The 19,183-nt window shown below is 35.9% G+C and overlaps 1 protein-coding gene across 4 annotated transcripts in view; it reads right to left on the reverse strand.

The window, feature by feature from the left end:
- Positions 1-17,959, reverse strand: part of LOC127834337 (tripeptidyl-peptidase 2-like) — a 53,728-nt gene extending 35,769 nt beyond the window's left edge. For all 4 annotated transcript variants that reach the window (XM_052360087.1, XM_052360084.1, XM_052360086.1 and 1 more), the window contains exons 1-12: positions 17,787-17,959; positions 15,963-16,091; positions 14,980-15,180; positions 12,572-12,696; positions 11,653-11,750; positions 10,351-10,416; positions 9,006-9,160; positions 8,351-8,427; positions 4,179-4,406; positions 2,789-2,922; positions 1,572-1,702; positions 804-981 (exon numbers count right to left, since the gene is read on the reverse strand). In XM_052360087.1, coding sequence (XP_052216047.1) covers positions 804-981; positions 1,572-1,702; positions 2,789-2,922; positions 4,179-4,406; positions 8,351-8,427; positions 9,006-9,160; positions 10,351-10,416; positions 11,653-11,750; positions 12,572-12,696; positions 14,980-15,180; positions 15,963-16,091; positions 17,787-17,948 — 1,684 coding nt within the window. In that variant the 5' untranslated portion in view covers positions 17,949-17,959. The remainder of the gene's footprint in view (positions 1-803; positions 982-1,571; positions 1,703-2,788; positions 2,923-4,178; positions 4,407-8,350; positions 8,428-9,005; positions 9,161-10,350; positions 10,417-11,652; positions 11,751-12,571; positions 12,697-14,979; positions 15,181-15,962; positions 16,092-17,786) is intronic.
- Between the last annotated feature and the right edge of the window lie 1,224 nt (positions 17,960-19,183).

Raw genomic sequence — 19,183 nt, forward strand, 5'->3', positions numbered from 1 at the left:
AAGCGACCTAGAAGTTATGAGTATTTTTCGAACCTAAACGCAGATTTCGAAACCTAAACACAAACCCTAAGTTCAAGGTCAAGGTCCAAGGTGTCTTAATTTGTGTGTATGGAAAGGCCTTGTCCATATACACATGCATACCAAATATGAATGTTACATCTAAAGTGACATAGAAGTTATGAGCATTTTTCGAAACCTAAACGCCAAGTGGCACGGACAGACGGACAGTGCGATCACTATATGCCCTCCTTCGGGGGCATAAACAAATAAGGTCTAGAATTATAGACTAATATAGCTATTTGCCGGTAATTGCTTCAATGCATATTATCATTGTAAAATCACATTTTTTAATCTGCATAGGTACCTTCAGCAAGACATCTCTATACCTTAAAATAGCTCTATACCTTAAATTAGCATCTCATGTTTTTGTAGGCATCTCTATTAAGCTTCTACTTCAATGGCGCTTATTCAAATGCTAAAACCATAATGAAAGATACGAAAACATTTAATGACATGTCAAAACTGGTTTCCCCTTTTAAGTCTGACATCACTTTTTAAACATATATTTCCAATAAAATACTTATAAAATAAACTTTTGTCAAACATTAAAAACAGGCGAGAGGACCCATGAAGTAATATTGGTTTCATGGTACCACTACACCCACCTGTGTTGCACCACTTCACCCACATGTGTTGCACCACTTCACCCACCTGTGTGGCACCATTTCACCCATCTGTGTGGTACCACTTCACACACATGTGTGGTACCACTTAACACACATGTGTGGTACCATTTCACCCACCTGTGATCCCCTCGTAGTGCACAGGCTCCACAGACACGGCCACCACAGAGGGCTTATCAAGGTCCACGGGCTCCCTGATGTAGATGCCTTGCCCAAAGCCTGAACAGCTGATGGTGAACTGGACCTTGCTCTCCATCGCCCTCTCGTACTGACAGAGGTACTCATAGGCCTTCTCCACCTGGAGCAGTAGGAACATGGAAATGCAGTTCAAACACATTTGAGGAATGGGAAAATGGAAAAGGAGTTAAAACACCGTCAGAAAATGGTTTTCCAGAAATAAAGTTCAAACACTCCTAGGACATGGTTAAATGGAATCTGATTTTAAACACACCTGGGGCATGATTAAATGAAACACCTGGGTCATGGTTTAACTTGTAAGAGTTCAAATAAACCTGGGCAATCGTTAAATTAAAGCACAGTCCCAAACACACCTAGGAAATGGTTAAATGGAAACTGAGATCAAACGACCCTGGGCAATTGTAAAATTGAAAAATAGTTCAAACACATCTGGGTAATTGTTAAATGGAAACAGAGTTCAAACATACCTGGGTCATTGTTAAATTAAACCATAGTTCAAACACACCTGGGTCATGGTTAAATGGAAACATAGTTCAAACACATCTGGGTCATGGTTAAATGGAAACATAGTTCACAAAAACCTGGGTCATGGTTAAATGGAAACATAGTTCAAACACAATCTAGGACGCCATTTCTGCACATGTATTTATCCCAGTCTTCCTACAATGAGGCTCTAGTGTACATTTATACCTGCACGAGTCCGTGTCCCATAGCGAACACCTCCACCCCGTCCACTGGCTTGGCAGTGTTCTGTAGGGCCCTCTTCACACTGTATGGGTTATAAGAGATACCACCTGCCTTCAGGCCAGACAATACTAGGGCTGGAAAATATTCAGAGAACATGCAGAAACTTTCTCTGATTTGTGAACTGAAAAGAATATTTTCAAGATTTGCATTCATTAGGATTCCGTCAAATTTTGGAAAAAAGTACACAAGAAGCCCAAAATGGTGCTGGTTAGCATATATGAGTTTAAGGAACAATTACATCTACACAATGGTTATTAAGAGTGTGTTAGCCCATAGAAATAATATTACATTTACTACAAACATTAACACAACTTTTGGAAAAAAACCCACCTTAAATTGAGAGATATTGATATATATGAGGGCTGATGTGGAAAAATGGGGCGTAATGCATGTGCGTAAAGTGTTGTTCCCAGACAAGTCTCTGCAGTCCGTACAGCCTAATAATGGACAACACTTTCCAGCTAAACTGGATTTTGATAAGAAAAGTCTTCCTTGAAACAAAATATTCCATAAAAGCCTCATTCATTTTTTTTGAAAAAGTAAACAAGAAAACTAAAATGGAGCTGTTTTGCTTACCTGAGTTTAAGAGACAATGCAACCTAAAGAGTGGTCTTTAACAATGTTCATGCCCGTAACAGTAAGATTACAACTAATACAGACATTAACACAACTTTTTCGAACTTAACATGGTAAACCTTGTCTGCACTGGTCCAATGTTAAATGGCTCTATGCAACCATCATAAAACAAGAACAGTGAGCGAGCTACTCACAGACTATTCAGATTTTATACCGTTTTCTTTTCTTTAGTATCTAAGGGTTGAAAATGAAGTCTTTACAAATTGAATCTAGCAAGAAAAGTCTTAAATTTAATTTCATTTTGTAAGGGACTACAAGTGGGTCAAGCCGCTTATCTGAGAGTTAAAGGGCTACAATGAGGGATATTGCTATATTTCACTGTACCTATACATCCACATGAATTGGGTGAGAGATATTGCTATATTTCACTGTACCTATACATCCACATGCATTGGGTGAGAGATATTGCTATATTTCACTGTACCAATACATCCACATGCATTGGGTGAGAGATATTGCTATATTTCACTGTACCTATACATCCACATGCATTGGGTGAGAGATATTGCTATATTTCACTGTACCTATACATCCACATGCATTAGGTGAGCTCATGCTGGTTCCATTCATCAGCTGAGAACACTTGAGGGTCCAGTTGGGTACAGAGGCGATGGCCCCACCCGGGGCACTGATATCAACACCCAGGGCTCCATCATGACTGAAACACACCAGGGGGATAGTAATTATTATTGGAGATACTCGTTGCATTTGAGCTCTGTTCTGAGAATCTTACGCGTAATGCAATTTTGTAACATGTGGTACCACATTAGCCTGTGCAGAATGATGGACGACACGTTTTAATGGTATGTTTTGTAAGTCTCTTGGTAGTAAAAATCCAGTTAAGGTGGAAAGTGTCACCACCAGATTAGCCTGTGTGGACTGCACAGGCTAATCTGGGAAGACACTTGAGGCACTTCATTTAACCTAGTCTTCCCAGAACGTGGCTCGTTTATCAGCTGAGAACACTTGAAGGTCCAGTTGGGTACAGAGGAAATGGCACCATCTGGGGCACTTATCCACACTTGGGGCTACATCATGATGGTCTTTCAAGTAATATTGCCTGCCATCAACGTTTTTTTAACTGATCACAATACTTTTTATGGAATTCTGTATAGGTATTGCACAAGGAATATTTTTGTGTGAAATTATTTATTCTGGTGATCATTTTCTTTAATTTTCACAGCTGCCATTTCTACTTGCAAATTAAAATAACTTTAAATAATGAAAAGGAATAATTACTTGGCAATGAATGTATGGTTGGAGTGAGGAACTTATGTGAGAATACTGAGGACTTACACCTGTTAAACATGTAGTCTAGATATGATGTGTTTCATTGCAAAATAAACACTGTTTCTTTGCTTAAATTTTAAAGTTAAATGAAAACTGTTATGAGACTTTGATGACTACAATGCAAAAGTACAATAACAAAAATACTGAAGTTGCATTAGCATAAAGTGCAGATAATGTGTCTACACAATGATAAAATTGCAGGAGCACGATACACATATTTATGGTGAAAATGCAACAGCATGATGCTGATAGAGCGAAAATACAACAGCATGAATTTATTATGATAAAAATGCGACAGAAAGATGGTGATATAACAAAATTGATTGACTTTTCACACAGGCTACATAAAAATCAGCAGCGCTCTGAGATAACCGGGCTTATTGAATGTGAATGAAGAGTAATCCCAGATTAGCCTGTGCAGACGCCTAATCAGGGACAAATTTTTCCTTTTTTATATTTTTTTTCTTTTAAAAGGATGGCTTTTGCAAACAAAAATCAGGTCTAGGCAGAAAGCGTAGTCCCTTTTTAGCCTGTGCAGACTGCATAGGCTAATTTAGGAGAACACTTTATGCGCACTTTTCCCCAGACTGCGGCTAAAATAAACAACCCATCATGTATGCATACCAAGGTCCCCTGGATGACCAGGTGTAGTGCATGGCAGGGAGCTTCTCCCTTAGGGAATACTCGGCGGCCATCATGGCGGGAGTCACATGGGCCCCCACCCCTATCAGGGCTGACACTGTGCCCCCAGGGGTACCCATTGTGGAGAGGGCGGGGCCGTTGTTGCCCGCACTTGAGACAAATATCACATTGTGCTTGTTTACCACCTCACTCAGTATGTCTGTCACCCGTCTGAAAAGGATACCACGGACCACATTATTTATATTCAGCATGTTCAACACAAGAATAGAAAGCAATTCAAATACAATATATACTAAGATTAAAACCAGCATTTTGTAAAACAATAGTTCATAACATCAGAATATTTTATTCAGCATGTTAATCATAAGACTGAAAATCTGACACAAATTCAAATTTCTCTTTTGAAATTGTTTATATGCAACATTACAAAATATTCAAGGCACATAAAATAACACCCAATAAAAAAATATATTTATAAAGCATGTACCAGTATAATTTACATATATAATATGAGGATTGTTACTGTTTTAAGTGTATTAATTTGCAGTATCAGCTTAATTTATCTCTCCCTTAATCCATGATATGACAATGAAAACTCTGTGTTTGAATGTTTGTTTACATTTGTTAAACAGACTTTAGTTTTTTAAACTACAAAATTTAAATAAAATAAGAGAATTCACTGACATTCCTTCTTATGAATCTTGGCAAATGAAATTACAAAAAAACAAAACATTTCAATACTGTTTCCATGAAGTATGAAAATCTAGTTTTTAATTGACTGTATAATGATAATGAATAATGTTAACAGTGCTTAGATATATATGTTATAATACTACATGGTATTAATGACAAAAACTTGATATACCCTGTTTCCCATGTCATAAAACCATTATGAATATTTCTATCTTACACATGTGAAATATACTTTTGAATCGTTTTTAATTGGCTTATTTTCGTTCAATTGATAAATCGCATTTTGTTATTTTGCTGAAATGACGTTGCAACGTCAAATAATATCACGAAATGTAAACAACATTCGGGATTTATCATTATGTTTGCGTAAATATTTATTTAATTCAGGGTTGGCATATTGACCGGTCAATTGAGTATTGACCAGGCCGGCGGTCAATACCCGGTTAAAACCGGTCAATACTGGTCATTACTGGTCAATATTGGTCAATACTGGTCGATTGAAAATTATAGCATTTAAACATGACAAAGGAAGAATTTAAGCTATTCTATTTTAAATCAATCATTATTCTGTAATTGATAAACTTTTTTTGAGTTATCTATTTAAAAAAAATCTTTAAAGCTGTAAAAAATACTTCTTTATTATTTATGGAAACGGTCTCAAATACAAAAGAACTAAGGCAATAACTTTATCACAGTGTATCACACCTGTTACTTAAGTATTATTACTATTGTAGTTACCATAGTATTACACTGATCTATTGATAGATCTATTTGATAAACTGATGGACAAACAGAACTCTTGTGGTTTCTAGGGTCATAAATGAGCTGGCCTCTAAGCCTTAATTGGTAATAAAATGCATGCACTGGTATGTCTCTGATAGTGTCAATGAAGCAAATCTGCCCTTAGGCTATTTCATTTCACTCAAACAAAATGAGATAACTTGCTATTAATGTTATATTCTAATAGTTACTTCTAACTTGTCTCCTTTCTATATTAAAAAGGTTTTCATATTTTAAAGTTCAATTGGTCTTCAAATGAATAAGCAATCAAAGTTCTTGATTTTGGCAACAAATAATGTTTACCAATTGTGGGTCTACTCTAGACTCTTCTTTTCAATTATTTCTTTCTTTTAATAATAATTTCTTATTATGTTTTTTTTTTTATATCAATGGAAAATAAAATATTTTTTCACTATTTTGTTTAAAAGTACTTAAAGAAATCCAGGCAAGAATACATGACAAGGGTTGTGTCAAAGGTGCCATGTAAGGCCCTATTATCAGTTTTGGGTGCCCTAACCTGCATAGGTGAGAAGATTGTGAAAGACTGTGGAGACAGTGGGGCATGAGGAACAACTAATACACAGTAATTGACAGGTTCTTGTTGAATCAAGCATAGAATTTTCTGAGCATTCATAATTCGTTAGAATTGAAAAAAAAATCGACCAGAAAAATCCAATTGACCAACTTGCCTCATTTGCAAAATTTTGAGAGATTGGCCTACAAATTGCATGAACAGGTATAAAATAGTGGGTATTAATAGCTTAAGACATTATTGGCAACATGTCTGTTTAATTTATATTATCAATATTGTTTAATTAAGCATGGAATATTAATCAAAATTGGGGGTAAAGTTCAATCGACCAGTATTGACCAGTAATGACCACTTTGGGAGTATTGACCGGGGCGGTTTTAACCGGTAAAAAACGCTGGTTAAAACCGGGTGCGGTCGATTGGTGCCAACCCTGATTTAATTTGCTCATTTAAAAGCATGTGATAAAAAAGATCTGCACTCGTTGTCATATCATACCATATTTTATTTTATCCTGCCTCTGTTGCAAACATTGACCAAATAAAGCAGGGTTGAATAAATTTTCCTACCTCCGGTCAACAGGAAGTAGTGTATTACTACGCACGCTGTGACGATTAACATGTTCTAACATGTGAAAATGGATTTGAGAAAGGGATGGAAGAACAGAAAATGGATGTGTATATTGTTGTTAATTTATTGTTAAAAGCAATGGATTAAAATTGTCATTATGGTAAATAAAATTTAGCTTTTGTTTTACTGCTGCATTTTTTTCATTTTTTACCAAGAAAAATATCACATTCTCCATTCGTTTTTTATTTCTTCTCATATTTTCAATAGGAAAGTATTAAAAGGAACAGTTTAAAGTGGAACTATTTTTTACGTGAAACAATTGGTAGTTATTCAGTCGTTAGAAATGTTGTGTACATGTAGGAGGCTCGACAAGAATAATTAAATTGTTATGTCAATTTATCATTTGTCTTTGATAAAATGTGTCAACAGCATGAAGCAGGATAAATAGAATACATGGTTGGTGCCGAGAAAGGAAAGTTTATCCGGTTTGGCCCGAAATATAAAAATAAAAAAAGCGAGCCCTATTTTCTTTTTCTAAGCCTCGCCGGATAAACTTTCTCCATCGCGGCACCAACCATGTATTCTCTATAAACTCGTCCAGGAAATTTGTTAATAAGCTCACCAAAGGCTCGCTTACTAACAAAATTCCTAGAGGCGTTTAATAAAATATGGTATTATATGACAACTCGTGCCAGATCCTATATGTATATGCCCACTGGTACATGGAACCAAAATTAAAAGCTTGAAAATTATTTCATGACAACGAAATTTTATTAGCTAAATCAAGCACGTTCGATCTATTAGCATATCACATTTGAGTGAAAGTGGCACGTTCGATCAATTAGCATATCACATATGAGTGAAAGTGGGTTATGACAATGGACACTACCAAAATGACAATATTTAGGGGTTGCCAAACAAAAAGTGATGAGTCCAGAATTATGTTCATGTAAACTGTACCTCATACTATCTATAAATAAAGTCATAGATAATAGAACAACAACACTGCTGAAATGAAGATATTTCAATTAATAACAACCTACTATGAGTCTGCATTGAATAATTTCATGGGTCTAATTTCATGAATATTGTCAAATTTACTATTGAACCATGGTGGCCAATGTTTGTTTAATTATCAATTGCATGGAATTGTTTCAAGCTTTAAAATAACTGCCCAGCCGGAATACCTACTTTTAAAATTGCTTTTTTCTAATGTATAGTAATAAAATCTACCAGAAATTTAAAATAAGAATAGCCCAGGCCAAAGTGTACTAGCCCCAGAATAACAGGCAATGACACATTTGAGTCTTGTTCTGAGAAAACTGGGCATAATTAATGTGCGTACAGTGTTGTCCCAGATTAGCCTGTGCAGTCCGCACAGGCTAATCAGGGATGACACTTTCTATTTTTATGACATTTTTCGTTCAAATGAAGTCTATTCTTAGCAAAAATCCAATTTAGGTGGAAAGTGTCTTCCCTGATTAGCCTGTGCGGACTGCACAGGCTAATCTGGGACGACACTTTACGCACATGCATTATGCCCAGTTTTCTCAGAACACAACTCATTTCTATCCATGCATACCCGGAGTTGGACCAGTGGGACGCCTCCCCATAGCTGTAGTTGACCAGGTCACAGCCATACTCCTTCACTTTAATCATCTGAAAAAGGAAGGGTACTCTCGCAATTCAACAACTTACATGGTATCCATGAGCATTATTCTGAGAAAGCATACATTTAAGCCTTGCTTTAAGAAAACAGGGTTCAATTCATTTTAAAGTACATAACTTACTATGCAATCAACTCACGAACTTCAGGGAGTGCTTTTTTGTATGAAACGTACTAACAACAGGACATGTAATCTGATTGGTCAATTATTGGATGACATTTCTAATTAATTTGAAAAAGATTTAATTTTTCTTCAGCATCTATATGCACACATAAGAACCGTATAAATTATGACTGAAACTTTTCAATGCAACCTTTCCCACTCAGATGCAAAGTAATGGCTCAAGGCAACCAGCATAAAACCAGACCAGCAGCCTGTGAGCATTTCACAGTCTGTTCAGGTTTATGTTGTTTGCTGCTCATCAGTATCTTAGGCTAGGAAATGAAGGCTTTAACACTTGAATCTAGTAAGAAACATTTTCAATTTCATCATATTTTCTAAGGGACTACAAAAGCATCAAAGAGTGTATCTAAGTGGTAAATGGTTAATCCAGGCCCCATTCCCCCATACCGCTCTGACAAGGGCAGTGCCCGTTTCCATGGAGCCCAGACGTGTGTCTCCTATCTTGATGCCAATAATCTGGGCTCCTGGAGCCACTCCATTCCTCTCTGGGCTGTCTGGGAAGTTACCCGCGGCTATACAGGCAACATGGGTACCATGGGCCCCTGAAGCAGGAATTAATACAGCAAGGGTTAAGTGTCAAACTGATGTATCAAGCCTTAATTGGTTCATCAAATACAGTAAAACTGATATATTAAGCAGATTCCCCTGGTAGAAAACTTATCCCCCAACTGAAACATCATAACTAAACATTCAGGGGTTTTTCAGCACTGTCTGCGCCTCCGGAAAACGGAAGGCATTCCCAAAGCAAACAGACTTGATCCCAAAGCAAAATTTAAAACAAAAATCCCAATTTCCAAAAAAAAAAAATACCTTTTTTTTTTTTTTTTTTTTTTTAGAAAGAAGTGTCTTACGAATAATGATTATTAGATAAGTAATGTTCCAACTCGTCCAGCTGATGTGTATCATATCAACAAGCAATGCTGTGGTTGAGCGAGGATTCAGCACCATGAACCTGCTGTGCTCCCCATTACGAAGCACGTTCACACAAACCAAACTTACTCATCTGATGCTTACCTGCATTGAAGGTCTAGACATGAATGACAAAACATTGGAGGAGCTGTGTGATGCTTTCAAAAACAGAAAGTAGAGAAAAATTATGCTGTAACTTGTGTGACTAACCAGTGTTTGTTTTGGTCAAAAATATCTGCTATAAGTTTTTGACTGTACAGTTCTTATCTCAGAGTGCAACTGTAACTGAAAAAAAAAATTGCAGTACTTGAATAAACGTTGGAACATGCCCAATATTGCATGTGTTTATATAAAGAAGACAACATTTATTTGTTAATCCACTGACTTATTTAAGCATGATAAATTCACAATGTTTTCCCAAAATACGCCGTTTCATTGAATCAAAAATTACCAAAATGGACAATTTTGTCGATAAAAAATTCCTAATTTGGTCAGACTCCTTTTCCCAAAATAGGCAGAAAAACTCCTGACATTAAATTTCCCACATCAATTTAACATTTCACAGAGAGATGCTTTTATGTTTGTATAGCATAACAAGAAATGTATATGTATATAAAATAGAACGCATGAAAAACAAATGCAAAATAAATATATATATATATATATATTAGTTTCATAGAAATACCCTTTAATTGTTAAATGCACAATTGACTTGCCATTTGCATTAAAGACAAAAAGTGGTCGTTGGCAGAGTATAGTTTATATACAAGATCATACACTGAAACACTGCTTCACATGCAAAAATACTATACATATTCGTTACCTGCGTTGGTAACAATTTCAAGAGTGTTGCCCTCATCATATATATTGACACTGTAGTTGAGCATATCTAAAAATGATAAAACACAGATCAAAACACAGATCAAAACTGCATGTTTTTACTGATGAATCACAGACCAATCTACCCAGCTAACAGATCAAAACAGCGCATGCAACTTCGCAGGCAAACGTTTGTCACCTAACTGTTTGGATGAAATTGCCCTACAGAAACAAAGATTGGAACAAAATTGTGAAAGTAATTTTTCCTTTAAGCGTACCAACATTAATACTTGAAACTCATCAATGTTCATTTATTCAAAACTTCATTGCCTAAGCATTAAACAATATATGGAGAAACGAATTTCCTTCAACTTCAGTACTTTGACCCCTTGAGAATGTTCAGTAAGGAGTTCATTTAAACATGCTCTCATGAGTTATGACCCATAAGCCTGCAGTGAATCTTATAACTAGACATTTTGAAATTTTAAAAATCAATGCAACTAACGTAACAGGGTTGATGAAACTGTTTCCTTAGCCTGTATTCACTTAACCCTTTAAGCGCTGGAACCGAATTTTAAAGGCCCATGCAAACAGTTTGGATCCAGATGAGACGCCACAGAACATGGCGTCTCATCAGGATCCAAACTGTTTGCTATTCTGATAGTATTCTTTGAAAAAAAATCAAAGAAAATGCTAATTTTAGAAATTTAGCAGATGACATTTCAGCAGACGACAAATTTCCCAGCATGCAAAGGGTTAACCTTTTCCCGCTCAGAAACAAAGTGAAAATGGCTATATGAAACCAGCAAAAAACCTGAACAACCTGCGAGTGACTCGCAATCTATTCAGGTTTTAAGCTGTCTGCTGCTGATCAGTACCTTAGGGTTGGAAATTAATCCTTTAAAACTTGAATCAAGTAAGAATGGTGTACAATTTAATTGGATTTTCAATGGGAATACAAACATGTCAAAGTACATATCTGAGTGGTAAAGGATAATTAACCCTTTCAGTGCGGGAACCGAATTTTGAAGGCCTTTGCAAACAGTTTAAATCCAGATGAGACGCCACAAAACGTGGCGTCTCATCAGGATCCAAACTGTTTGCTATTCTGATAGTATTGTTTGAAAAAAAATCAAAGAAAATGCTAATTTTAGAAATTCAGCAGACAACATTTTAGCAGACGACAAATATCCCAGCATGCAAAGGGTTAACAGTTATGTAAAACATAGTTTAAGTGTCATCTGACTTATTGCTTCTTAAACCCTTGAGCCATTCTCCATTCTCTAGCGCCCCCGTCCCTTCTTACCCTGCTTGGAAAGGGTCCTGTACTGCCTCTCCTCTCTGTAGCTTGCCAGCACTGCACAGGCTGACAGGTCACCCGTCTCACTGGTGTCAAGGCAGGCACTGCAACAAAGGAAGATCTCTCAAAACATGGTACTCACATTTATACAGGTATGTATAATAACCATCTGTTTTTTAATAAATGTTCTGATTTTCTGTCACCAGTAGTTGTGATTAAATAATGGGAAAACTTGTAGTGGAAGTAAAAATCGAATGTTAACATTCTGTCTGGGTGTTGTTAAGAAATAATGTTTTCAAATGGTTTAAAGCTTAGTTTTTAAATGGTTTAAATCTTAGCTTTAAACTTCATAATTTTAAGATGACATTCAGATTTCTAAAATGTCTAGGTGATCCCATAAGTTAAAATAAAGATGAATAAGGTTGGAGTTATGTCATGCATACAGTGGCGGTTTTGTACCAGTATATATGTGATTTGAATGACCTCATTTTGAGTAAAATACCTTCTTCTGGAATGTCCACATAATCCCTCAGGAGAGTTCAAATAATACTTCTAAACAAGAGATGTGTTTGTCAGAAACACAATGCCCTTATCTGCGCCACTTTGAAGCCATATATTTGACCTTTGACATTGACCTTTCACCACTTAAAATGTGCAGCTCCATATGGTACACATGCATGCCAAATATCAAGTTGCTGTCTTGAATATTGCAAAAGTTATGACCAATGTTAAAGTTTTCGGACAGACGAACAGACTGACAGACGGACAGTTCAAAAACTATATGCCACCCTTCTGGGGCATAAAAATACACCAAGTCATTGATAGGAAACAGATCCAAATGTGTATTGTTTTTAAATATTCTGATATATTAAATCTGGAACAAAGTACCGTAAATTAATGTTAGACATCACTATAGTGAGCATACCGCCATGTTTCTCCATTGTTGAACACAACGCAGTCATACACGGGGCCACAGTCATTGTACTTCTTATCCAGGTCAGTCATTACGTCCAACACCGCCTGAAGATTCTCCCGCTCCAGCTTCTGTTCCTGAGAAAACAATATGAGCGTTCTGGGAAAACTGGGCTTAATGCATGTGCGTTAAGTGTCATCCCAGATCAGCCTGTGCAATCCGCACAGGCTTATGAGGGATGACACTTCACCCCTAAACTGATATTTGGCTAAGAGGAGACTTCCTTAAAATAGAAAAATACCATAAAAGCAGAAAGTACCGTTCCTATGTGGAACGATCCTTTACCCAAATTCATTTAACCCAGTTTTCTCAGAATGTGGCACATGTATTTGTGTATTTTATAAATACACATAATGTTGCACTCACAGCACATATAATTTTATTGTTCCCAGTGATCAAAATGAGCACAACTCAATAACCCATGCACTTGTAACCAGACTTACATTCTCTGCCTAAATATTTATATCAGCAGGACAATAACCAGTTTTGCCAGGGCTGCCCACCCAATGTTTTTCCACACTTTATGTTCAGAGGACATGTTAGTTTTTTCCAGATAATCTAGAAGCTTTACTGAATGGTCAATTTACTAGTGGACTCAATCTAATGATCATCCCTAAATCATATGTCCTACCTTGTCTAAGGCTGCACCATATGATGACTTAGATCATAATTATTTACTTGATTCTGATTGTTGAATAAAAATCTTGAACAATTTTCTTAGTTTCAAGTGATAGAATAAGATTCAAGCCTTATCCCTTTGTGCTATGAGAGTTAGCAAATGGTTCAGCTCTTGCCTCAATGTTAACACAACTACTTCTGAAATCCATTAACAATATCAGCTTATATTGATTAGAATTGTTTACCTTATTTTTTATTAAAAACATATTCACCAACAAAACCAATATCAACAAGAAACCGTCGGAGTCGGGTGATGCTCCCCAAATGTTTTTTTTGTCAAAATATTGCACTTTATATTCAGATAAAAGGAAACGTCTTGAGGGGCATAACTTTAGACAAAATAATACGATGGATGGTTTAGCAACTTAAAAATTTCAAAGGGCCATAACTCTCTAAATAAATCATCTAACCAGAACCCACAAATAACATGCGCATCTCCTCAAGGTAGTTAAGCTTCCAATAAAGCTCCATTGAATTCCAGTCAGTAGTTGGGGAGAAATAGCCCGGACAAGAATTGCACTATATGTACAGTTTATAGAAAATTTCAAAGGGCCATAACTCTGTGAAAAATCATGCGACCATAGCCGGCTGATAATATGCACATCTCCTGTTGGTAGTGAAGCTTTCCATAAAGTTTCATTTAATTCCCGTAATATGTTGCTGAGAAATAGCTCGGACAAGAATTGCACTATATGTACAATGGAAAATATCAAAGAGCCATAACTCTGTGAAAAATCATCCGACCAGAACAGGCTGATAATATGCACATCTCCTCTTGGTAGTGAAGCTTCCCATAAAGTTTCATTGAATTCTTGTAATAAGTTGCTGAGAAATAGCTCGGACAAGAATTGCACTATATGTACAGTTAATGGAAAATTTCAAAGGGCCATAACTGTGTGAAAAATCATCCGACCAGAACCGGCTGATAATATGGATATCTCCTCTTGGTAGTGAAGCTTCCCATAAAGTTTAATTTAATTCCGGTCATTAACTGCTGAGAAATAGCCCGGACAAGAATTGCACTATATGTACAGTTAATGGAAAATGTCAAAGGGCCATAACTCTGTGAAAAATCATCCGACCGGAACCCGCTGATAATATGCACATCTCCTCTTGGTAGTGAAGCTTCCCATAAAGTTTCATTGAATTCTGGTCATTATTTGCTGAGAAATAGCCCGGACAAAAATTGTGCACGGACGGACACACGGACGCACTATGCTCCCCCCAAATTTTTGGGGGGAGCATAAAAATACAAACAAACTCATGACACAATTTTAGGCATCAAGCCATGTATCAAATTGATGTCATAAAAATCAATTTTATGTCACCAAATTTAACATTAATGTCAATTGAAATAAATTTTTATTTCCCAGAAAATTTGACCACAACTAAACTTATGCTTAGGTCAATATTCTGACTCAACTTTTAGTTTTTTCTCTATTGTCAAGATGATTTTGACAATAATGCTCAATTTGGTGTTTACAATAATAGCTTTTGCCTTTTGAGTTTGTAAAGGAATATGTGAATATTCTTATGGCTGATATTTGAGATTGTGCCTACGCTGACCAACATTCTCAATACTCAGATGAGTGGATACTCAAATATCAGCTTCTGAGTTGAGCAAACATGTTTATTATTATGTTATTATATTAATTACACTGGGCCCAAGACACTCCTCTTACCTGACTAGGATTAGCGTGCGCAGCATCAAAATCTTCCAAGGCCTTGGAGGCCTGCGCCATGGCCAGTCGACTACTGGCATCCCAGGTGGCCTCTCTGTGTTCCTTGACGATCCGATCACGGAGGAGGCGAGGGTAGAGCTCATAGCCGACCTTGAAGCCGAGGTGTACTTTACCCCCTGCTATGTTCCAGTCCTCGGGAATCTGTGGGCATTAACCCTATACAACTAAGATACACTTTTTGACACATTTGTAGTTCTTATAAGAAAATCAAATTGAATTTAATATCTTTCTTAATAGATTCAAGTTTTAAGGCCTTACTAATAACGCTAAGATACTGAAGAGCAGCAAACAGCGAAAAACCCTGAACAGATTGCAAGTTACTTGCAGGCTGTTCTGGTTTTATGCAGGTTGCATTGATCCATTTTCACTTCGCCTCTGAGCGGGAAAGGGTTTACACAAAAGTGTTGGAACTGAATGCATTTACTGAGGTGTGGGTGAATGTATTCTGTATACGATACAAATTTGAATTATGAATTATGTTCAATGTAATTTATTATTTCTTAACAGCAGAGTACCAGTAACTGTTAAAATAGTACCTCTTACAAAGTTTTAAATGGCTTTGATTTCAACCTAAAAACAAGTGAAAGATTTGTCAGTAATGTCAGAGGAAAGATATTATTCTATCAATAATATTATTTATTATCTATATAATTTAAAATATCAATGTTAATAAACAGTGATCTTAATCAGCAGGCAAGCTCTGAACTGATAAATCTTTAACGGGGCTTCCTAACATTTTCAGTTGCACAAGGGCTGTCTAGGGAAATTTTCTGGTTCTTTAGACTTCAAGTCGAGATATAAGAAGTCAGACTTGTCGGTGGAACTGCTAATTTCAATCCCTGAATTCATAACATAAACATTTTGTGCGCTATTCAGCATTTCTAACCCAAAACTCATATACAGGTTAACCTTAATGAACTTACCACTAAAGTCCTTCCAGTCAAGCCAGTGACCTTTCCATCTTTTACCTCGGCCACTGTGGAAGTGTCCACATCACCTGAACCAGAGGCGTCTATGAGATCGATAATCTTAGCCTCACCAGTGGATGTTACCTTGAAGAAACATTTCATATTTAACACTGAGGAAGAAAGCAAGTTGAGAACATTACGGAACACAAATAATTCACACACACTAATGCTATAGAAATCAAAAGTAACAAAAAAACAACAAGCACGTATCTTAAATCAAAGAAAAAATGCAGAAATGCACCAACGGAAATAATGGTAGAAAGTTTATTATCATGGACAAACCATCTTTAGAACCTCTTAATTTTTGACTCGTCAATTTGACTCAAATATAATGTTGAAAATAGTGAAACATATTAATAAGTACTCTATTTGATAAATGACTTGTTTCTACATGGCTGGCAAGTTTAATTGCTATGTAAATCCTCTTTTGATAACAGATTTTTGCAAGTTTCTAGCAAGTGTTTTTTTTTCACCTATAGGGGAATGGTGGCTGGGCCCGTCAAAAGGGGAAAAACGCGTCATTTTTTAGGAAAAGGGGAAAATAAAAAATTTACTCTTTTATATGTAATGATATTTATTATATGAATACACATGTATGCATGAATGTAATATTCACAGCTGAATGTCTTTGTCCTTTTTCTTAAATATATACCAATGATTTTTTCAACATTAGTTTAAGACAGTTCAGCCTTCATGCACAGTCTTAGTTTTCCTAGCCATTTTGAGTCTAATTGGGATTTTTTAAATCGATAAAATGGAAAATGTTAGCATTTTTTATCAATAAAATGGACCAAATTGGAATGTTTTTATCAAAGAATATTGACACAATATACCTAGATACATGTACAACAGGCCTTTCCCTGGCCATTTTGGGAAAAAAATGCAATTGGATCATGTAAAATTAACTGATTTGGGAAAAACTAACTTAATATAACTCTTTATAATAATTCAAAATCATATTTATTATAGTTATATACTTTATTAGTTACTTTATTATTTACCTTTCTTCTTTAAGATTTGTTGCTTTTTTCCAAATGTTTATTGTCTTTAAACATCAAAATAATCGACTGTGTTGATAGTGTCAAACTACCATCATGAAAATTAGCTTCCGGTTGATTCGTGGGTTCTGATTGGCTGCCAGAATTTCAAGATTTGCATACTATAAATAGCCTTTAAACTGACCTTGCAGGGCAGGTTAATTTCTTTTGAAAAAATGTCAACAGACGATGTAGCATGGTAAATACTCCAAAATAAACGATTTTGTGTTACTTTGAACACTATATGAACAATACATTAATGAGGAAATATTTCATAAGGACCTATCAATTTATGATGAAATACACTATTTACTTGTTTTTGACGCATTTTTGATCGGAAAAAATGGTGATTGTGTCAAAACATTTTTCTGTAACGAACTGCATCATGTGCGAACGTTCTTTTGCGAGATTTCACGCAATTTCTATACCCACGAATCAAACAGAACCCACGACTCAACCAGCAACAACCATACCAGAAGTCACATGATTTTGTTCCATAAGATCTGTAGTACATTTTGTTCTAAAAAGATCTGGTTTGTATTCTCATTATTCTAGAAAGAGCTCATGTTGTGAATCAACTTTCTTCTTGATATTTTAAATACCCCTGATAAATCAAAATCCATACAACCGATGCAAATGAGTCTACGCAACAATCTTACATCAGATGAGCAAATATGAAAATATAGTAGGATGTAACCATTGTTTAGAATGACAATTGCATCCTTAGTTTTTATCGAGTCACCTGCAATCCTGGGGCACCTGGGTCAACACCTGTATCAAGAATGGCAATAAGAACATTCCGCCCATCAAAATCAGGATACTTTATAAGAAAAGAGGCTGCGCCAGTCTCCTTCTTTGGCAAAATCCCATCCACAGGGAAGTCGATGTCAACAGTAGACGCCATAATTGGAACGGTATAGCGAAACAAGGTCGAAATATCGTTATCGTCATTTTATAGGCTGAAGACATGAATGATTAGTGACAGTAAATTGTACAGAAAATCGTCCAGCCGAGTCAACAATTATGATTTTAGGCAAGACAAAAATATGATGAATAAAAAATAAAAAAGTAGAAAATAGTTTTGCATTAAAACTTTTGCACCAAAACTAAGCATAAAATTTTAAAATGGCGTCCAAAATTGTCGAAATTTAAGATTCTCATATAAGGCCGAGTTTTTCCTGGTTTCTGATTGACTGAATCTTGTATTGGCCGACCTTTTTCCGTATTGGCCGCGTTTTTTCCACATTGGTCGCGTATTTCTCGTATAAGGCGAGTTTCGATTTTATTGGCGAGGCTCAACTTGTATTGGGCGAACAAAACGAACACATTCTCGTCTAATATTATAAAGTTAATTAATAAAAATAATGTATGAACAATTGCCTGGGTTTTCAAAATAACGTACGCACGATAGTCCCGGCTGTCAGCATATTGTAGGAACCATTGCCAGGGCCATAACGGTAGCCAAATAGGGGGGGGGGGGGTGCGTTGGATGCGTTCGCACCATACATTTTTGAAAAGTGTTCTTTAAGTTGCACCAACTTTATTCGACGCAAAAACGGTTGTTTACCTTTTCCTGGGATCCAGTGAGTCTTCGTATTTAAGCGTTGCAATAATATTGAATTCATTAGGCTACCGACAGGTCACCATATAATAAATTTCTCGATGAAGTCATTTCCGCGATAGCTCGTGATTTTTATGTAAAAATTTTAATCGTAGAATTGTTGAAATCTGAAATAGATATTTGTTTTCTGTATAATGAAAAATTATTAACCTGGCTCTCTTATCCGTATAAAATGTATATTTATTTATAGATATTTGAAACTCAATGATTGTTTTGAAACTTTTGTCATCGTTATAAATGTCTGTTAAAGCTGTAAAGTTCTGTAATAGATATCATAAGGTAATGATGAAGCCTACTTATTGTGGGTTGAAATCCCAGTCCAATAACCTTTTTCGACAATCATCTAAATGAATGGGAAAATAATTTGATTAACTTGAATAAATAATCTCATAAAAAAGAAAGTACATTTTAGAAGATTATTAACGAAATGTTATGCCAGCTTTCCAAAATGACTTAAATCAAAGGACACCCTGTCGACTATTGCCGGTGACTAATAAGTCATTGGTTAATAATTTTGC

Source organism: Dreissena polymorpha, chromosome 6 (genome assembly GCF_020536995.1).
Source record: "Dreissena polymorpha isolate Duluth1 chromosome 6, UMN_Dpol_1.0, whole genome shotgun sequence".
Lineage (NCBI taxonomy): Eukaryota > Metazoa > Mollusca > Bivalvia > Myida > Dreissenidae > Dreissena > Dreissena polymorpha.